Here is a 22211-nt window from a genome sequence, read left to right on the forward strand (position 1 = left end):
GAGTGTTGTTAAAGGCATCTTTCTTTTTAGCTCAACGTTTTGATGCTCTCTCCCATAAACTTGGAATTGTCATGTGTGGCTTCTCTCCATGGAGAGAAGTGGCTTTTTCTCTCTGCCCTTCTTTGCCTTGTTCTGTTCTCTGAAATGATGAACCCTGCAGTTAGTTGAATGGTGGCCCTTATTTGGAGAAAACCTTATTTGGAGAAAGCATCTTTGTAGATGTAATTAAGGATCTGGAGAGAAAAATCAACCTGGATTACCTAAATGGGCCCTAAATCCAAGTATCCTTATAAGAGACAGAAGAGGAGAAGGTAAATGGAGAAGAAGAGAAGGTCATGTGAAGACAAAGTCAGAGGTTAGAATGAGGCAATTTGTTACAGCAGCCCTAGGAAATCTGTATAAGCTCCTTGGACTCCGGGTACCCCAGCTGCTTGCCAGTTACCTCTGGTTGGGTTTGGCCAATGAGAAGCATCGGCCGGAGATGAGAGGGTGAGAGAAGAAAGAAGCTGAGATATATTTTTCCTGCTACCCACTGCACCTTCATTTCACTCTCAGCACACCTTTGGTGATAGTTACGTACTTCCAATACTGTAGCTCCTTCTCAGTAATCCCTCCCCCAGTGCTCTGGGTGTACTATTTCCTCTCCTTTCCACATTAATCCTCAGGGTAGTAAGGCCTTCTAAAGGTAGCTGGTCTCTGGGTGCCTTACACCTTTTTCTTTAAATTCCTGGTTTTACCTCTGTAAGTATCCCCTCATTAAAGTCTCTTCATTTGAACTCTGGTGGGTGAATTCTCTTTCCTCTCAGAATGCTGATTGTTTCAAAGATCATGTCTTGTGAGAGACCATTGAGAATCCCACCTTGTACATATTCTGAAAACCTTTCATTCCTAGTTTTCTTAGAAAGCAGGTAAGAATTCATTCTCTTTTAATGAAGAAACTAAAACAGACCTTCTCTAAAGAAATCTTCGTAAGATCCCAAAATGTACACTGAAAATATTCACTGATATGCTAAAAGCCGGAGCTGGCAGAGCGTTGCTCGGGAAAAGACAGAGAAGAAGTTGCAATGGAGAGAAGTTATGTTTCTTGACCCCAAGTCCTGAGGGATGAAAAGACAAGACCCCAAACTCCTGCAAGGCTTAAGCAAACTCACCATCATCATTTCTGAATTCACTTGGGTTGGAACTGTTGAAAGCAAATCAAGGATGTTAATAATGGCTCCCAGGCTCCCAGGAAATGAGCTGACTTCAAGTTTCACCTGGTTTGTGCTAATGGAAAGATTCTTTAGGTATGAAGGGAGCTTCTCATCCTGAGAGGGGCTCTTCATCAAAGCCTAGTAAAACAAAAGCCGGCACAGACAGAAAAAAAACAAAAAACTTGCCCATCAGTCATCAAATACTGCTGATACATCCATGACAAAAATCTCTCACATCTGAGTTTCCTTTTTGATTCCTCCATTCTCATAAGTATATCCCATAAGGTAATGTACTTATCTCTTAAACTGTGCTTGCCCTTCAGAGTGGAATATTACATGAGACCTCACACACAGAAGGGGAACAGTAGAGCATATGTCAACCTGATGACTAGTTGAAAAGCAAAAGGAAGGGAAGTAGATATGATTGCTAGAGAACTAGATTAAAGTTGCATAAAATTGTCACTTGATTGTATGAAAGCACATCTGCCACTCTGCTTTTTCTCATCACTTACCTCGCTGACCATGAGAGTGGTTTCTATCCCAAATTTCCTGGGACAGTTCTGGTTTATATCTGATGTCCCAGTGTAATTATAAATAGTGCCGTCTTTTATTTTCAAAAATGATACAAATGAACTTATATACAAAACAGAAATAGACCCATATACATAGAAATCAAACTTAAGGTTACCAAAGGGGAAAGGGGGGGAGGGAAAATTAGGACCAACAAGGACCTACTGTATAGCACAGGGAACTATACTCAATATTTTGTAATAAACTATAAGGGAAAAGAATCTGAAATATTCTTTTTTAGATTCTTTTCCCTAACTCAACATTGTAAATTAACTATACTTCAATAAAACAAACACACATACACACAAACAAAAAAACCAAAAAGTATCCTTGTTTGCATGATAAATTATATAGTCACCTTATCTATAATGATCACATTTGTGTTTTCTAACTATCTGACTCCTCACTATAATTAAAGAATGAACTAAAAGTTGGTCTTCTCCATAAAGAACTTTGATGAGTGTTCTAACCCAGGGGAGTTTCTTCCTCTGAAGGCGGAAGTATTTGTTTTACTTATCAGAATTTACATTTGTGACATCTCTACCAATGTCATCCTGTGTTTTAATTTCAATCTCTCTCCCATTAAACGATAAGCTCCTTAACAATGGGAACCATGTGTTGCATTTCTTTATACCCTTCTCATATCCCATAACCCCTAACACAGGCATTTAACTTCGTATGTAGTAGGTATTCAATAACATATGTTGAATAGATAAATTAGACGGAGCATGATAGGTCAGCATGCCCCCTTTCCATTGAAAGGGTATGTATATCTAGAATTGGGACCAGGGCCTAATGTTGAGTTCAAATTATAATTTCTATCTTTCTCAATTGGGATAGTTTATATTCCCGATGCTTTACCCATCAAGGTCTAACTCAGATGCCAAGTTTTTCAAGCAGAACTTCCTGATTATCCTAGCCCAAATTAATACATATATAACATCTATATTCTGTATCCAATCAGAGGTCAAGTTCTGATTTGGCCTCTTTACCCTGATGGCACCTATAATAATGCTTTATACATACTCGGTATTTTAATGAATTTGATGTGAGACAAGAGATAATTAGATAAAATGCAAACCAATATCACCCTTTTTTCTCAGTCCTTCCTCCCAGGATGCGAGGATTTGGAGCTAACCAGATGTTAGCTCCAAATATAGCTCACGGTCTGAAGATGTTACCATAAGCTATAACCCCAGTAATTGCCTCATTTATTGTAACTCATGGAATTTTAGGAGTCTCGAACTTTCAGCAACTTAAGTATGAGAGGTAATTTATATTTATTTTGAAGTGAAACATGTTTTTCCTACCACATGGCAGTACCTCTATTCTAGGTAAGAGAGGTCAGCTAGGCCCTTCTATAACTATAGGTTACCTCTAAGGATTAAGGAAATCTCAGACTTGTAAAAGCATAAAGCCCAACTATTTTTTTTTGACTGATGAACCTTACTTTTTGTGTTGCTCCCCTTTCTGAAAAGATTAGCACTATTAGCTTGATATAAAAATTCTTCAGGGCTTCCCTGGTGGCACAGTGGTTGAGAGTCCGCCTGCCGATTCAGGGGATGCGGGTTCATGCCCTGGTCCGGGAGGATCCCACATGCCACGGAGCAGCTGGGTCCGTGAGCCATGGCTGCTGAGCCTGTGCGTAGCCCGTGCTCCGCAACAGGAGAGGCCAAAGCGGTGAGAGGCCCACGTACCGCAAAAAAAAAAAAAAAAAAAAAAAAAAAAAAAAAAAAAATTCTTCAAAGGAGAGCAGTTAGAGGGGATAACACGACTTCCATCTTGGAGGTAATGGAAACAAGGTATTAAGAAGTCAAGGTGAAGCTATATAGCTGGTCCTAGGGCAGAACATGTATTTCGCTGCCTCCATATTTGGATTCAAGCAAAATATTCAGCATTTCTAGGGTTGCATCTTCTTTGGAATTAAATAAGTATAACTTTGAGAGCAACACAAAGCAGCTCAAAGCCTGTTTTCCTAAGTGCTGAGAAATAGGATCAGCTAGACACATCTCCCCACCAAGAGTTCAGAGTCAAGTGTTTAAGAATCACCTCAGCCAGCTGGAGCAGAGTATTTATTGGGGCAGAGATGCAGTCGTTTTTCTTGACCTTCCACTGGGAACCCACACATCTGTAAGTTATGATCCCGCCAATGGGACTCCCAGGGATTCTGGGAACATTAGAGAACTGGCAAAGCTTCTGGATGACTTTTCCGGGTTCCCCAACACCTATGATAGGATCTTGGCATGTGACGTTCTCCCCTGCATTGGAAAAATGGACATAAAAAGGACAATTGAAAAGAGGAGAAAAGATAGTGGAAATAGAGTCAGGCTTAGTTAGAGTTTTGATCTTTGAACTCATCTTCTTTTTTCCTTTCAGCGACCTTTTCAGAGTTGCCAAATTTCTTTATTTTGCCCCTGATTTTCTAAAGCCCCTTAGGGCTTTCCATGCAAATCCGATTCTAATCTGTGCTGGCTTTTTCTAACAGAATTTACTTCCTCAATGCCTCATTCCCACCTCTGACCTCCAGGAATCTTCTCTCTGATGCCTGTAAAATCTAAGCCGTGGAAAATAATGAGAGCTTGATGTGTACTCATCCAGATAAAAGATAGGCAGGTTAACAAGGGTCTTAGGGACATAATGACTTAATCCAAGGGATTCTCAACTCTGGTGTATTAGAATCTTCAGAGGAGCTTGGAAAATTCCAATGTCCAGGCTCACTCCAGCCCAAGTAGATCAAAACCTCTTGGGCTGGAATTCAGGCATCAGCAGTTTTTTAAGCTTCCCCGGTGATTCTAGGGTGCAGCCAAGTTTGAGAAGCACCATCTTAATCCAAGGATGTAATTAGTAGTAGGAATTCCAGGCACCCATGACCTGAATATTCTGGGCAAAATTCCTAAGCATTTATTCCTTCTGGTTTCCCTTGAGGATGACTTTTCTTTACCTCTACTCAAGACAGACTTGAATGGGAAAATGGCATTTATTGCAGAATCTCTAGTCTCCAAGGGATGAGCAGACCCCCCTCTCATCATCTTTTAAATTTAGCATGAATTGAGTTCTTAGCCATTGTGTAAAATCTTAGAATACCTAAGTAATATTCTATTAGAAAAAAGAAAAGGAATCAGACTTGGTATGAAGAAAGAAGAGCAGAACAAAGGTAAGTGAATAAAACATGATGATGTTTTATCATCATGGAGGGACAGTGGAGAAATGACCTTGGCTGCCCCCTGGAAGAGGTGTGCTTGGTGGGGTCCAGAGGACAGTGACTCAGAGAGATAGGGAGCTCTAAATTGCTTCCTACTTTGTTGTCTAGGGCTCAGATACCAACAGATGTTGAGAAGGACCTCAAATCCCTCAGTAAACTCAAACAAGCTTGGTAATGGAGCCATGGATCCTACAGACATCACGGGTTCTATTAGAGAGAAGATTTCTGGGGGGAGGGGATTGCTTATGATGCAAGCCCAGGAGCATCCTTTATCCACTTGCCCCTCTGTTGCTACTGAGGAGAGCTCTTCGGTATGGGTTTTTACAGAGATGGCTCCACAAATCACGACTTTTACCTTGAAAATAGTATTTAGGGGGATATTGGCTCAGTGGTGACAAAGGATGGGAAAGACAGTTTCTGATTCTTTTTACGTAGCCCTTTTTACATAGTTTCTGATACTTTTTACGTACGGAAATATGGCTTCATCTGCAAGGCTTTCTTGATCAATTTCTCCCCACCTAATCACTAGCAGAGTTAAACCAGGCAGCCTCTTCTAGCCACCCACAACTGTCTCTAGTTTAGAATCTACCACATTATATGTGATAACATTTTAAAATCACATTTATCTCTCCCCTAGGCTTGAGGCCAAGAAACATAGCTTATTTCTTTTCAAAGCCCCATGCTTAGCTCAAGGCTTGCTACATGAAAGTGAATAACATATATTTATTGATGGATGAATGAGGGAGTGAATGAATACATGAATTCCTGCTCGTGACTATACCATTTTAAAATAATTTAAAATGCTCTCACCAGGAACCAGATAAAGCTTCATAGATGGGCTCCGGACTGAATTATTAGCGGCATTGGTAATGTGACAAAACACATCCATATTTTCTGGACAGGAAATTGAGTTTGCCACGAAATGGTGTTTGTAGCACACTTGCTTTCCATTAACTTCTTTTGCTAAGGTACAAGGAAAGAATGAAGTCACAGCATTAGTATTCAAAGCACAAATTTTGTTAAAATCATCCAAGGTGGATAAACTGGTCCAAACTTTTCCCAAGAATGTGCCACATTCATTTTAATGTGGTTTTCAAACTGCCTCTAGCCTAGAAGTAAGTAAGCCCACATTGGCATGTGTGCTAGCCAAAACCTTACCTCCGCCATTCATGGCTCCAAATCTGTGCCTACCCAGTTCTGGACAATCAGGATGCTTTCTCAACCTTCCTCTACCTATCGAAATGCCACCATGCTCTGTGCCTTTATCCTATCCTGCTTTTGCCACATAGGTTTAGAGGTCATCTTTTTACAGATGTGTCTCCTCCATCAGACCCTAAGGTCTTGGAGAGAAGGTACCTGGTCTTATTTATCTTTGCATCTCCCAGTGCCTAGCTCAGTATTTGACACAAAGAAAGCAGTGAATGCATGCGTGTTGAACACAGAATGTTAAAACGCTTCAATAGTTCGGTACCCAGATTGATTTCATATCCCCCCTACCATGCAGCCTTCTCTAAATTGTCCGGTCTTTATGGGATCCCCATTTTTCTGAACTTCCATTGTTCTTTCTATCTGTAGTGCTCATTTTGTATATTTAATGCTCCATGTATTGTCTTTTACGACATATGCCCTTCTAGATATTGATATATATGGCCCACTTCTTTCGTCTCCTTTTCATTGCCTACGGTTATGTTTTGCATTAAGCATAGGTCCCAAAGAACAGTTCTTGAAAGTATGAATGAGCTTATAAATCCCTCGTGAAGGTGTCCATGCATTACGATTTGTGGTTGTGAGTTCATATTTGGTTGACCTTAATCTACAGGAATTCTGAGGGATCTGGATGGAGGGTACATTCTACCAGAGAGGATTTAAATTTTTTGGCCAGGTACCACTGAGTGCTACCAACGGACTACTTTAAGTTAATTACTCCTCAGCTTGGAGTTATTGGACCACATAGGTAGTATAAATTCAAGTCCCGGGGCTTCCCTGGTGGCGCAGTGGTTGAGAATCCGCCTGCCGATGCAGGGGACACGGGTTCGTGCCCCAGTCCGGGAAGTTCCCACATGCCGCGGAGCGGCTGGGCTCGTGAGCCATGGCCGCTGAGCCTGCGTGTCTGGAGCCTGTGCTCCGCAAAGGGAGAGGCCACAACAGTGAGAGGCCCGCGTACAGCAAAAAAAAAAAAAAAAAAAAAAAAAAATTCAAGTCACAAACCTGAATGAAGGCAGAACAGTTTTACTTCTCAGGGGAAATTTTTGCCCACCCAGCACTGAGGCCAAGCTCTTAACTCTGGCAGATGAATTTTGTTTTTCTAGCTCCTTCTTTTACTGAGCATGTCATTGTCTGAGGGTCCTGACATTGTGCTGATGGGGTAGGTTGCCTTAGTTACCGCATTGGGAGCAAGGCCTTTTCTTTCATACACTTCAGAGCCTTCAAATTCAAATTCAAGATTCTGAGGTTTCTGATATTGGCAGATGCCCTCAGGGAAACTCCAGCATTAGCTAAAGCATTACCTCTATTTTTCTTTTCTTCTATGTTGTTGACCCTTGGTTATTTCTCTTACTCTCTTGCCTGCTCAACTGTGCATTTAAAAGGATTTTTGCCATACTTTTCTTGCATGCTGACTCATAGCATAGAGGGAGGGGTGATCAGAATATTGAGTCTACTATACTGAGCGCATAGAAGGCTTGTGACGGTAACTTAATACTATGTTCAACAGCTGTCATTAAAAACAGTGGGCTCCACCTTCACAGACTCTCAAGATTATGTCACAAACCAATGAGCCACTGGTCACATAGAAAAATAGAAGGCAATAAAGCCTCATGGGCTTCCCTCTGTTACATTATGTCTCTGAAGCAATCCCTCTGTTTCTTTACCCCTATTTTAAGAGTAAATTTTTAGACTCCACATATATGGAATTATGTGTCCTTACAGTTCAGCAGTGGGCATCTTACCAGCCGGAAAGGACGCGGAACCAGCTTGGAAAATGACCTTGTAGTCTCTGTCCTCCTCAATGCAGCACTTGATGTGACGGGAGCTTGTGCATGGAATGGCAGCTTCCAAAGGATCAACCATGATATCAGGCTCTAGGGGCAGCGGGTGGACGGTGACATCTTTGGCCATGACACTGTATGAATTCTTGTATCGAAATATGCAGTGATAGGTTCCTGAGGGGAAGGAAGCCAAGATGAGATGGAACGAAGTCATCGCTCCAAACAGACATTTGCTGAGAAAGTTGAGAAGAGGCTTGGTTTTCCTTGTCAAGCTGGGGCACAGGCAGAGCACCCGCTCCTGGACCCTGGACTAGAAAATGCTCCATCGGTTCCCCTCCTGGGTTCGCTATGCCTTTGAAGGACTAGCTCATCGCCACCTAAATATTCACTTACTTTCGGATAAAATCACGTGGCGTATCCAGAGTCATATAGCCTGTTGGGGGTGGAATTGAGTTTCAAATCTGGTTCACCATACCTATTCCAAGGCTCTTTCTTTAATCGGGATTGCAGGGGGGGGCGGAATGCGAATTTTGGTGTGTGCTGGGCTGGGGAGTTCTTTGAAGACAGTTGCCAGTGAGAGGGAGATGGCGCACCGTGGTCTTGAGAGGCCCCCTCTCCCCATCTTTAAGGGAGTAGGTGCCTCTGGTCTGGGACCTCATGGCACCACTAAGGAATGTGGGGAGGGAGCGGGGAGGGAGGGAGAGAGGTTGAATGTGAGTTCTTGGGAGAGCTTGGTCTGTGGGCTCTGAGATTAGATGTCTGACTCTTATCTAGAAAAGTCTAAAGAGGAGAGCGGGCCGACTTTGCAGGAGTGAAAAGAGAAGGCTGCAGCAGGAGTTGCCTGCATGCCCAGTGCTTGGTGAAGCAGAGTGGACTGTGGACAGGGCTTGGGTTGAGCTTCATGAAAGGAACTTTTCCTATTGGACTTCACACCAGAGCCCATCAGAGGATGAACCACCATTGGATCAGCTGTTGTCAGGACAGTGGAAGATTATAACAGCATCTACAGTTAAGTAGGACCTTTCGATGTTCCTGACATTCCTTCTCTTTGACTCTGGAGGAGCCAGAGTAGCTGCTAGCCAGAGGGAAAACACGAAGAACGAGAACAGAGAGGAAACGCTTTCTGATTCCCATTGGGAGGGAGGGGAAATTTACATTGAATATAAAATAAAAGTGTAGTTGATTTAGATGAGAATAGATGATTTTTAGCACCTGAGTCTGGGACTGTTTAATAGTTCAGTGTGACCAGAACAGCCACAGCTCTTCCTAAGTTATTGCCCGATAGTAGGAAAGCTCAGTTGGGCAGAGCAACTCTCCTGTGTGAGTTCAGCACAGGAGAAAAAGACTCCCATTTCCTGATTGTATCTACCAAGTCCAGCCAGATAATAAGTAGTTATTTCTGCAATATTGCCTAGGCCTTATATGAAAAAGTAAAGAACTCACAGGATCTGGATTGATTAAGCTTATAATGAATGAAAAGCTTTAGAATAGAGTAGGTAAGAGTTGGCCTCTGTAGCAACACAGTCTCTGTTTCCCTTTGACTTTGCTGTCTACTAGATGTATAACCTCAGGTAGTTTCCTTAACCTCACTGGGCCTCAGCTTCCTCATCTGTGAAATGGAGATAATAATAGCACTCTCGATTCCTGGAGTAGTGCAAACAAAGAAGCAGTGAAGCAAAGCCCTTGTCCTATTCCTGTGTTTTCCTGGGACAGCAAAAAGAATGCCAAGGACTCCTGGAGTCAGCTTTTCACCGAGGATTCTCAGGGCCAGTGGGTCATTGCCCACAACTCTAGAGCTCCTTTCCGAGATGTAACCCATGACCGGAATCAGGGCTTAGGACAGTTTCCTAACAGCCCTTGGGCTCAGTGCCAGGATAGGACCACTCAGTCAAATCTGCAGCCTGATTTGCTCTTTACCCAGGACTCTGAAGGTAATCAAGTTATCAGGCACCAAGTCTAAATGTCTTTGTGAGGGTTTGGTTCTAGAAGTATCTTGAAATGACATATAACAAAGTATCTTCAGGGGGTGAGTATATTGGAGTAGGGGAATGTAAGATCTTTGTTTTAGAAAGGTCATTCAGGAGAATGATCTTGGGTGGGAGGGAGGCATGGGATGATGCTGTTATTATTGAGCATTTTCTTTGTGTAAATAAAGCAGGTGGTGCCGCTTGTTGAGACAGTATGATTAGCATCATGCCCCTCCCTGAGGAGGAGGTGGCTGGTATATTCCCTGCATGAGTCTGTGGTGAACACTGAGGAGTCAGGGCAGGTGCTCATCTCCCCACGGAAGAGCCTGCTACTCAGCCTGCACAGAGCCACCTCTCTGCCCTTTCAGATGCCTGACTGGGATACTGCTTCTTATGGATGTGTGGTCTTTTAATCTCTGGCGGTAATCTTACCCATGCGACCTAAGCTGTGACCATTATTCTTGACACTTTTTTGAGTGATAAGGCAAATCTCCCAGACCCAGGTGTACAGGGGCAGGGAGGATAGAGAGAGAGGTAGAATGATTAGGTAGTTTTGTTATTTTATTTTTGTGGTAACTTTACAGCATTTTAAAGTTATATACTCTATGTTTAAACATCTCCCTAAAAAAGGCTGACCTATATAACAATCTAAATGGGACTATATCATTCTTCTACTACAAGGTGGGAGAGAACTCCCTTTGTAAAACTATGAATCCAAATAAATGACTGTTTACAAAAAAATAATAATAGCACTCTCCTCTAGGTTTATTGTTTTAAATTAATTCATACACTTAAATACATAAAACAATATCTATCACATAGCAACAGCTCAAGAAATGTCAGCTATTATTGAAGCAGTTCTATCAAATTCCCTTTTCTTTCAAAAATTTGCATTTCCTCCCAACCTAAACAATGTCTAGGGATAAGTAGAAAACAAAAATGTGTTTTTTCCCCCTTTGGAACCAGGCATATAAAATCTTTAGGCAGAATTTTTATACCTCAGTTGGGTGAAACACAGGAGTCTGGTAAAAATACTTTAAAAAAACAATCCTCTTAAGAGTTTGGAATTAACATATACAAATCACTAATACAGTAAGTCCCCTACGTACGAACCTTTAAGCTGTGAACTTTCAAAGATGCGAACTTGTCCCTGTATGCCAGCTGTTGTACTGTACTACTGTACTTTTCAAGGTACTGTACTGTAAGATTAAAAATGTTTTCTTTATTTTTTGTGTTTTTTATGTATTTTTTGTGTGAAAAGTATTATAAACCTATTACAGTACAGTACTATATAACTGATTGTGTTAGTTGGGTACCTAGGCTTAACTTTGTTGGACTTATGAACAAATTGGACTTACGAACGCACTCTCGGAATGGAACTCGGTCATATGTAGGGGACTTATTGTATATAAAATAGATGAACAGCAAGGACCTACTGTATAGCACAGGGTGCTATACTCAATATCTTGTAATAACGTATAATGGAAAAGAATCTAAAAAAGTATGTGTGTGTGTGTGTGTGTGTGTGTGTGTGTGTGTGTGTAAAACTGAATCACTTTGCTGTACACTTGAAACTAACACAACATTGTAAATTAACTATGCTTCAATTGAAAAAAGAATCCTCTTAACTTAATGGCAAAGCACAGACTCTAGAATCAAAGAGACTAGTTCTAATCCTGGCTCTACAGCTTAAGTTGTGGAAACCTAGGCTCACTTTGCACATCTGTAAAATGTGAATAGTGACATCTTCCCCCAGAAGGCTGTTGCATTTAGTGTGAGTACATATGTCATATAGAGTGGCTGGCACAGGCATGGCCCAGGGCAGGCCCTCCATGGATGGTAATGGTTACAGTGTGTTTCCAGGGGTCCAGGCATCAGGGTCCAGAGTATTTGGGCTTTCACTCACCGTTCCACTCCCTGGTCGAGGTCTTGACTGTCAGCACCGACTCTGCTCCATTAGAATACCTCCTCGTGGTATAAAACCTTTTGTATATTTTAATTCCAGCAGAAGTGTTCCAGTACACCTCATCATAGTTACTCACATCACTGATGCACTTTATAGAAAAGCTTTGTCCCTCAGAAACAGAAATTGGGTCCGGGGTTATTTTTAGGTTGGCTAAAAGAATGCAAACAAAACAGACAAAAGAAAACCAATAACAAGTAAAATGTTTAGTCTTTCTGGTGACATCAACACTTGAGTGAAATTTCACATAGAGACAGAAAGCATGGGCTGTCCTGACTCTACTTGGGTCAATGTGGGATTGGTACCTTGCTGCTCCGGAGCTTTACTTGTTTCTAGGCTGTTCTCGGTGGTGCTCTGAACTGTACCCATTTCCATCACATGCCTTGGGAACTCGCGCACTTCCCCTTTGTGTCTGGAATTATCTCCTAATGATCAGCAGGGCAAAAGGTTGTAAACTACAGTGTTGACTTAACCCAAACTCCCCTCCAACCTTTTCCAGGCGCCTCAAGGGGGACTCAATGGCTCAGTTCTTATAACCACATCATTCTCTACTCTTTTAAAATAACTTCAAAAAATACTATACTGTATTTTAATTTCTTTCTTCTGTATCTCTTCTCCATAAAAATGTGAGCCTCTTAAGAGTAGGACCCTCTCATCTGCGTCTTCACATCCCCAGCATTAGCACTGGGTCCAGTACCCAGCCAGTGCTTTCTAAGCAGATGAGTGGTTTTGGAATTACATGTTAAGTACAGGGATCACAGCGTTTACTGCCCAAATAAATATACCTGGGCTGGGAAGTACAGGCACCCTAATTTAAGCCCCTATTTACTCCTATTTCTGAGAATTTCCTTGTAAGTTCATGAGGAACTAGTCACTGAAACTGTTAACAAGACCCTTATAAATATAAAAGCTTCTATGAACATTCCACTGGTTTTGCCTCTGGTTCTCTTTCTACTCCTCTTTGAGTATACCTGTCATTTCAAAATGCCACTCACTCTGTCTTCTCTACGTGAACAATGTCATACCTTGAGCCCACAGATGCTGGCCAGCTTTTCCAATCAGAGTGAAATCTTATTCTTAGTCATAAACAAAAGAAATCAGGGCTTTCCATAGTACCCTCCAGAAGTTGGGATTCAAATGTTCAGATGCAGCCCCAAAGTAACAGAGAAGGGATTCATATGCCCCTCATGTTGCCCTCCCTGGCTATAAGGATCTTGAGATGGTTTTCTAAGGCTGAGTTGTTTCTGAGGGTGGAAAGGAAAAGGCGCATGGAAGCCTCAATCTGGTTCTCTTGATTCTCAGATGAGAATCAAACTACCAGACCAGTGGTTTTCAGCGAAGACTAAGCATATCCCCGAGACAGCCAAAAGCCCACAGAATCAACACGACTCTCTGAGTTAAAACTTGCAGAGTATAGCTGCTCTCATTCTAGAAAACCTCAAATACCTCAAAAGACCCTGAACTTTTCTATAGTAATGATGTTTCAGATAAATCTAATCTTGATCTTTGTAAAAGTGCTAAGTCACGATAGTAGAAAATGGAAACAAGAGTAACAAGTATGTTTATCTCAGTCCTTTCTCCAAATTGTTCAGAAGGGGAAACTGAGGATTTATCTAAATATAATAGTTTGTTTTTGTATGATGGGTGGGTAGAAAAACACGTTTGTCTGCCCCACTTTGGCAGATAGGGATGAAGTTATAATGCTTTATGATATGAACAGAAGAAATGATACTTTTAAGAGGCCTAGAATTACTTAAAATATTTTAAAAAACCCACTTGTTACAACTGTAAAATAATCACAAAATACCAGACTCTTAAATCTTCCTGCAGCATTCTCTCTGGAAAAGATGAAATGGGAGAGAAAGAGGGGTGAAGGATGGTGGGGAGTGAGCCAGGCTATTGGAATTCAAGGAAGGGAGAATGGGATTATGGGAGGAAAAAGTGGGAAATTAGCGGTGTTATCCTCATTCAGTGACTAATCTGAGTGTGAAACCCTACTTCCCATCCACTTTCTGTCTTTCTAGTACAATGCAGGCTGTTCCTTCCCTGCAACCGCTGTTTCTTACCCCTACCCTTCCTGCTTTTAAAGACTTTGTAAGAATTTAAATGGCAGAGATGGAAATCCCATTATGTGGTTGACCCCAGTCACACTCTCACTACCATGGAAGGCCCTGCTTTACTGCTCATGGATATTCCCAGTTGATTGGCAGCCCTTAGTCTGAAGTGCAAGACAAAACATTCTAGTGAAAGAGTCCTTACCCACAGAGATGAATGTCACTTTTATGTCTTTACTGCCTCTGGCTCCGTGGGCGCTGATGAACTCACACGTGTAGATCACTGTCGTTCCAGATAATCTGCTCGGACACTGAGTGCCATCGGCCATGAGGGTGTATCTGCTGCAGCCAAGGTCTGTGTCTGTTTCAGGGCTTCCTGCAACAACATAAGAGGTTCTTTTACTGTAACAGTTGGCTGACTGTCTGATTTGGTAGCAAACAAGCCAAATCAGTGAAAAAGAATTCTTATTTCATTCAATCTCTTCTCTTTGAATGGAGAGGCAGGATGGTATAATTGTTAGCCCTGCCACCACAGGATCCAGGTGGCCCGGCTGCAGATTCCAACTTTACTACTGACCAGTAGGGTGTTACTGGGAAAGTCACTAAACCACTCTGTGCCTCAGTTTCTCCAGATGTAAAATGAGAATAAATAATAACAGCTGTGACCTGGGATTGTAGTCAGGTAAAAGGAGTTACTGTGTAAACACTTAGAACAGTGTCTGGCTGGGGCTGACCCCTAACAAAGACCCTTCGTGATGGTAGTTGGAGTGTGAAAAATAAAAAAAGAAGCCATGTGTTTGGATATGACTTCAACTGGAAGGAAAAAAATGTCAGATTATTTTGAATATTATTATTGTTGAAAGGAGGAAGAAACAGAACACGGAGCTCTGAAAGTCGTCTCATTTGAGACCTGTTTTCATAACTTTTTCCTTCTTATTAGTATATATGTTTTAGTGGAAGCTTCAACATCATGCTTTCTCAGGGTAACAGCAATTCACCCTTCAGAATAGCTGCTCTTCCCTAACTTCCTTTCCATTCACAAGATGTTGTGCCCTCCAAGCCATCCTGCCTGTGGCTCTATAACAGCCTCTTGGCCATTTTTTCTACTCCTGTTCCTTCACTCTCTCTCCTCCAACCCTGCCTTCTGCCATGTACTTCTGCCAGGCATTCTTCAAACACTGGCAATCTTCCAAAACTTGAAGAAAAAAAAAACCCTTCTGATGAATTCCATCCAGCCTTGGCTGGATGATCAATGATATTTAAAATTTTTTTTTTTTTTTTTTTTTTTTGCAGTACGCGGGCCTCTCACTGTTGTGGCCTCTCCCGTTGCGGAGCACAGGCTCCGGACATGCAGGCTCAGCGGCCATGGCTCACGGGCCCAGCCGTTCCGTGGCATGTGGGATCTTCCCGTACCGGGGCACGAACCCGTGTCCCCTGCATTGGCAGGCGGACTCTCAACCACTGCACCACCAGGGAAGCCCTAAAATATTTTGATTGATAAGTCACCAGTTTTTCTCCCCAGTCCCCAAAATGGTTGTTCAGAATACCAAACTGATTTCCCACCTTGAGTAAATTACCTCCTAGTTCATAGGTACAAATGTCCCTTTCATCTCCAAGGCTCACCTCTCTACTTATTTTTGGAAATCCTACTTTCTCTAATTGCTCCAGGACCTCACTCCATCCTTTATCGTTCCTCTCCCTTGACTGCAGAACAATGGAAGTTGCTGAATGCAGCCTATAAGTTCGCGCTCTGTTTTCTGGAGTAGAGCTGGTAGGCAGTTACAAGTATGCTGCTCAAGGTTAAATAATATCCAGTGAAAATTTCCCACGACACTGAGGATACGTAAAGGCATGGTTTGCAAAGCTTTCATCCTTACCAGAAAGCAGCTATTGTGGCAGATGCAAAGTGTGCAACTCTGTTTTAAATGTTGACATTTATCTTCTCTTTTTTTTCTCCTCTCAAAAGTCTCGCAAAGTGGGTACCGTTGTCACTATTTAAAAGATGAAGGTCTGGGACTTCCCTGGCGACCTAGTGATTAGGATTCAGTGCTCTCACTGCCGCTGCCCAGGTTCAATCCCTGGTCAGGGAACTAAGATTCCGCAAGCTGCGCGGCGCAGCCAAAAAAAAAGAAAAAAAGATGAATTTCTCAGAGTCAAGATGACCCAACTTGCTCTGCAGCAGGAAGAGGGCAGAGCTGGAATGACAGCTCTTCAGGACCAGATTCTGTCTTACTGGAAAGCACGGGTTGTAAGGCTAATTTTTCTAGAGTAGAAGACTGGGCTCAAGTTCTTTTTTTTTCTTTTTCCTTTTCTAAGCCCAATTTTGTGTGCATTCCTACAAGTAGAGAAATCACTATTTAAAATCAGATCTGTTGGGCTTCCCTGGTGGCGCAGTGGTTGAGAGTCCGCCTGACGATTCAGGGGACGTGGGTTCGTGTCCCGGTCCAGGAAGATCCCACATGCCGGGGAGCGGCTGGGCCCGTGAGCCATGGCCGCTGAGCCTGCACGTCCGGAGCCTGTGCTCCGCAACGGGAGAGGCCACAACAGTGAGAGGCCAGCGTACCACAAAAAAAAAAAAAAAAAAAAATCAGATTTGTCTATGGCACCATTAGGAACACAGAGGGAGGCGCGGACGGGGAGGAGAGAGAGTAGTGGGTGAGAAGGGGAACCCTTGGTGCTCTCGGGGTGATGGTGGGCAGCTCACAGAAAGCCTCAGTCTCCTCATGTGTAAAATGAGGGATGGGATGAAATCCGTGGTTCTCACAATAACATCTCCTGTGAAACTGAAGAAAATTAAATTGCCTGGAGCCCAAATGTGGAGACTGTGAATGAGTAGCTCTCAGGTGGAACCTTGACAGCTGGTCTTTTTCAAAAACCAAATGTGGGCACCCCGAGGAGCAGCCGGGCTGGAGGAGGCCGCCTGTGACAGGGCTGTTTGCCACTTCTAGCTGCTTCTCTAGGTCTCGCCTCAGCCCCCGAGGCAGGCCTGTTTCTAGCGGCCTTTATAATGTGACTTCAAGGCCACAAGACCGATTTCTACTCAATAAAGAAAAACAAAGTCTCACTTATCTCTTACTTAGGCCCTACTGGGCTACAAACATAACATTTCAGATGGCACAGAAGCATAAATAATAACACACAATTTAAAATGTCAGTGGGGTCATTGGGAAGAAAAGACACAAGACGGGAGACCGTGGCGTTTGAGCCCGTCTCCCCACCATGAGTCACTCGGGGAGCTGTTCCATGTTGTCATCTACACCCTGACAGTCAGCCAAGAGAGCTGACTTTACACCCTCTTGTAAAGACTCAAATCTCTTATGAATACTCTGCGTGACCATGGGCCCAGGGAGCATGGTAGGCAGGGCAAAGAAGAAGTTGAACTCGTCTGGTAACTGTTCTGTCAAAGAGGGAATTAGACTGTTATTTTTTCATCATCACATAACAAGAGCTACGGTGAGAATACAAACGCTGTTGCCTTTAAATTTCCCCAAGTGGTCAGTACCTTCCCATACAGGAAAAGCTAGTGCTAAGTACAGGCGAACTAGAAGCTGCACTAATGACTATTAGTACCTCTGTTATTACTACTAGTAGTACTATTAATACTATTACTTCTGTTACCATTACCATTTATATCATCAGCCCACGCCCCATGGTTTGAAATAGCCTCAGAAAGCCCTCCCTATTCGAAAAAGACCTCCTTCTTAAAGCTAGAAATTCTGTCACTGCAGATTACTTCCTTTCTGTCTATCCTTTGCCAGAAGTGCTTTGAAAAGCCAGTGCAGCCGTTTCTGAGAAGATGTAATACATTCACTTCTAGATGCTTTGGGGTGAATTATCTAGCTAGACTGCTTTCAGCTGAGCTGGAAAAACGGGTGATAAAGGAACTGGTGGAATTTGGAGAAAGACTGCCGCAGAGAGGGGACGGCAAGGGAGGCGGAAGGAGGGCAGGGTGTTGAAAGCAGGGGCTAAATTCATCAGAGAAACAACCCTGCCGGCCCCCGGCGGCCAGCCCTCTGGCAGGAAATCCACTGTTCTGCGGTCGGTTCAGCCCACCCTGGGCATTACGAATGTCTGTAGCAGCGGTGGCCACAGCGAGGTTCCTGAGCATCTGCACAGCAGACTTCCTGGTTCTTTTGCCAGATGGCGAGGCTTTTCACCTCTCACAGCATCTAAGTCAGTACTCCGGGAACTGTGCAAGGTCCTTCTCCCATCTGGCAGTTCCTCCAGGATGCCTACTCCTCCTCTTCCTTAAAAATTAGGGAAGTGACTAAATGGACCATATGTCAACATGTTCAACAGTTACCAGATGCTTTTCCTATTCTCTGGAGCACTTTAAGGTAGAAAACAAATGTGCTTTCCAAACTAGATGTGCTCAGAAAATATCACATCTAAATTGACCCTTATTTTATTTATGATTTAATAATGTCTGATAGCAACGGCTTTGTAAAATAAAAGCTCCACCACACTGATGTATTCCATGGGTAAAGCCACATTTTCCTTTAAGGATTTTTTACTAAAAAAGGGGAGCAGGGCTTCCCTGGTGGCGCAGTGGTTGAGAGTCCGCCTGCCGATGCAGGGGACACGGGTTTGTGCCCCGGTCTGGGAGGATCCCACATGCCGCGGAGCAGCTGGGCCCGTGAGCCATGGCCGCTGAGACTGCGCGTCCGGAGCCTGTGCTCCGCAACGGGAGAGGCCGCAACAGTGAGAGGCCCGTGTACCGCAAAAAGAAAAAAAAAGGTGAGCAAATAATACTGTCATTTCTTAAGGGAAAGATTGGATCTTGTTATGTGAGGTTTCTAGGCAGAAAACAGCCTTCTGTTTCAATACAAATTCTGCCAGACCAACTCACTCTAGGGTTGGCTCACCAGGCATGTGTGATATAGTTTGACCAAGGCAAAGGCTGTGAAACAAGGTGAGTCCCAATTCTTTTCTTTTGCTAATTATGACAACCTTGGATAAGTCATTTCATTTGAACCTCAATTTCCTTATTTGAAAATGGGAGGCAAAAAAAATGCCAGCTTCAAACTTGTGGTCAAGTTTAAATGGGATTAAAAGTGATAACATATCTTTTAAAAATTGGTTGATCATAAACTAGTATACAAAACAGAATCACCAATGCTATTTTAATTTCTTCTTCTTCTTATCATTCACCAGTATAAACTGGAAGGTAGGGAATTTCCAGTGATATCTCAGATCTGCAAACAGGATCGGAAATTGACATTGGTGGAGAGACACACAGGTTGACAGAGAAAGATATAAAACCAGAGGCATGGAGTCAGATAATACAGAAAGAGACGTGGTTACAAAGGCAGAGAAGTGGGAAGGACAGACACCAAGGGGAGAGACACAGGAATGAGACTCTCAGAGTCAGACCCCAAAGCAAAGTCAACGACCTCATCCTTGGCTCTTTGCTGAAGAGGGAAAGGAGAGGGCAGTGGGGACAAGCTTGTCTTGTCTCCAGGCAAGACACCATGGACCTACATCATCCTGTCACTCCCTCTTGGGTCTTCTCTGCCAGAATCTTGTCTACAAGCCAAGCATGAAACTTGTGTGTATATATTTTGGGAATTTTGTTTTAGAATGGCTAAGCTGGAGCTGGCATCAAACCTCATACTTTTTCAGTCTGGAAAAAAACCCAGCCACCTGACATTTGCTCTTTCACCGACCGCATCTCCCATTTTTACTTGGCCAAGAGGCAAAAACCTGTTTGCAAAAGGGCTTCTAACTCTCTCACCTGGAATCCTTATAGTTCCCTCTTGCTTCCATTCAACTTGACTCCAATTCACCGTCATCTCACTGCAGCAGCTCAAAGACACAGGACTGTTGTCACACATCACCTTCATGTCTTCATTTGCCAAAATCCGGATGGCTGTAACATCTATTTTTTTTCTGGACCCATATTCAAAAATATCTAATGTCAGTCTGCAAATATATTCACCTGTATCGAATACACAAAGGCATTTATTATTACTATTACATATGTCTATTTCCTTAGAAGAATGATAGCCTCATCTCATGTGTCATGATGGCACTTCATGAAACATCACTTTCGAAAGCATCTGAGACTTGGTCTAAACAACCCTGAAGGAACATTCAGGAAGTGCAGAAGGCCAAGGCGGGTATTTCTGATGCCATAAGGTAAAAGAGTAGAGAGCTGTTCTCAGGAAAGAGCAGAAATCTGAGTCCTCGCTAGTAAGAAGAAAAGTGTGGGGATGCTTCAGAGGTAGAAAGGGAAAATGGGAAAACCTTGGAGAATTAGGAGATCATGGATAATTTTGGCATCCTGTTTAACTCTGAGGCAGGTCAGAGTCAAAAAACATATGATAGAACCCATGTGTCTGCAGCCCAGTTTCTCATTCAGAGAAAAAGAGATGCTCCTGTTGACATCATGGTTACGATGGGGCTATTAAATTCTAGAATGTCAGGTATAAAACTTATGCTTCTGTGGTTGCTGGGGAGGGACAAGAGGGAGGGATTAAAACAGAGGACAAGAAAATGCGGAGGGGGAGAGCAGGGACCCATATGTTCACTACCTTGATTGTGGTGATAGTTGTACGGGTGTACACGCATGTCAAAACTTATTAAATTATACACTTCACATATGTACAACTTATTATACGTCAATTCTACCTCCACAAGGCTCTTCTAAATTTTGTTTAAATGTTAAAAAGAGGAGTCTACTTTTTGTCTTAGGTTCCAACTCATAAGCTTCAGTAAATGTGGCAAATTATATTTGTCTCCCAAGGCTAAATTTGCTTGGCTCATTCATCATGGGATTAATTTTCAGTTTTGCAAAGGTGAGCTTGGTGACTTCTTTTTGAAGAGGAAAAGGCTATCTACACACACCACCACGGTTCGATTCTTTCTCAGCCCTTCATTCCTTTCCTCGCCCTGGTTACAGGATGGCAACCCACCCGCGTCATCCTGAGTGATGTTGTAAATGGTGAGGCGAGACACGGAGGTCATGTTGTTGAGCACGTAGGTGTAGATGGAGAATCTGCTGCTGTTCTGGATGTCGAAGCCTGTTTCCACGTGCTGCCAGGATACGTTGGAGGACAAAACTTCGTTCTCACACATCAGAGTTACTGTATCCCCTTCAAGGATGATTTCTGGGGTGATGGAGAACTTCGTTTCATCTGGAAACCCAAACAGAAGATATTAGGGTTCCAAAGCAAATAAATGGAATTAATGCTACTCCCTGAATGCCACCACCACTGGGGTTTTCAAGAGGTCTCCACGGTGATGAATGAGGCATCGCATCTTCCTCACTCCACGCCTGGGCAGCTGGGATCTGAGGCCCCAGAGTGACAGTCTGCCAGCTACTAGGGACATGGTTCCCAGTTTGGGATCTTTGCACACTTAACAGCCCTCAGTGGTACTAATGGGGATCCCAAAGCTATTTTCAATATTTCAAATAATCTGTCACAGACATAGAGAACAGACTTGTGGTTGCCAAGGGGGAGGGGGGTAGGGGAGGGATGGACTGGGAGTTTGGGATTAGCTAATGCAAACTATTATATACAGGATGGATAAACATCAAGGTCTTACTGTATAGCACGGGGAACTATATTCAATATCCTGTGATAAACCATAATGGAAAAGAATATGAAAAAGAATGTGTAATATATATGTATAACTGAACCACTTTGCTGTACAGCAGAAATTAACACAACATTGTAAATCAACTATACTTCAATAAAATTTATAAAATAAAAATGCAAAAAAAATTTTAAATAGTCTGGTAGAAAATTACACATTTGCTTATGAAAAAGCCACCCCAGCTAACCTAAACATCAAGTTTCTTTGCTACTGATTTGAAAGGTATCAACTGCTTCTTACTGATAACTGATACCTCATGCTGACTGAAAGCTCTGTCCTGTGTCTTTGATGAATTAAGAGTGGGAAAATAAATTAATTTTTTACAATAAAGTATGCTTGGGAAATAAGAATGTTTTTAAAGACCTAACACCCATGGGCCCATAAGAGTGGGAGCTTATTAGATACACAGGTCTGTATTTGAATCCTGGTTCTGTACCAGGCATAGCTGTGTGGCCCTGGGGAACTTGCTTAGCATCTCTGAGCCTCAGCTCCCTTGTCTGGAAAATAGGAGCAGTGAGCACTACGACGGGAGGTGATTTGGAGGAATAGTAACTATTCTTATTGTTTTCACAGTAAAATTCTGGGGAACCCTGGTATTAAGCCATTTCACAGAGAGAAATGAAAACACAGTATTTGCTATTTTTGCGTGTTTTTTTTTTTTTTTTTTTTTTTTTTT

The 22211-nt window shown here is 42.7% G+C and overlaps 1 protein-coding gene across 13 annotated transcripts in view; it reads right to left on the minus strand.

The window, feature by feature from the left end:
* The window catches only part of ADGRF5 (adhesion G protein-coupled receptor F5), a 143519-nt gene that overhangs the window by 36092 nt on the left and 85216 nt on the right, over positions 1–22211 (minus strand). For all 13 annotated transcript variants that reach the window (XM_055079599.1, XM_055079600.1, XM_055079598.1 and 10 more), the window contains 8 exons: positions 20851–21072; positions 19671–19874; positions 14142–14312; positions 11826–12035; positions 7914–8126; positions 5776–5928; positions 3813–4021; positions 1152–1331 (listed from right to left, as the gene is read on the minus strand). In XM_055079599.1, the coding sequence (XP_054935574.1) occupies positions 1152–1331; positions 3813–4021; positions 5776–5928; positions 7914–8126; positions 11826–12035; positions 14142–14312; positions 19671–19874; positions 20851–21072 (1562 nt within the window). The remainder of the gene's footprint in view (positions 1–1151; positions 1332–3812; positions 4022–5775; positions 5929–7913; positions 8127–11825; positions 12036–14141; positions 14313–19670; positions 19875–20850; positions 21073–22211) is intronic.

This window comes from Physeter macrocephalus, chromosome 18 (genome assembly GCF_002837175.3).
Source record: "Physeter macrocephalus isolate SW-GA chromosome 18, ASM283717v5, whole genome shotgun sequence".
NCBI lineage: Eukaryota > Metazoa > Chordata > Mammalia > Artiodactyla > Physeteridae > Physeter > Physeter macrocephalus.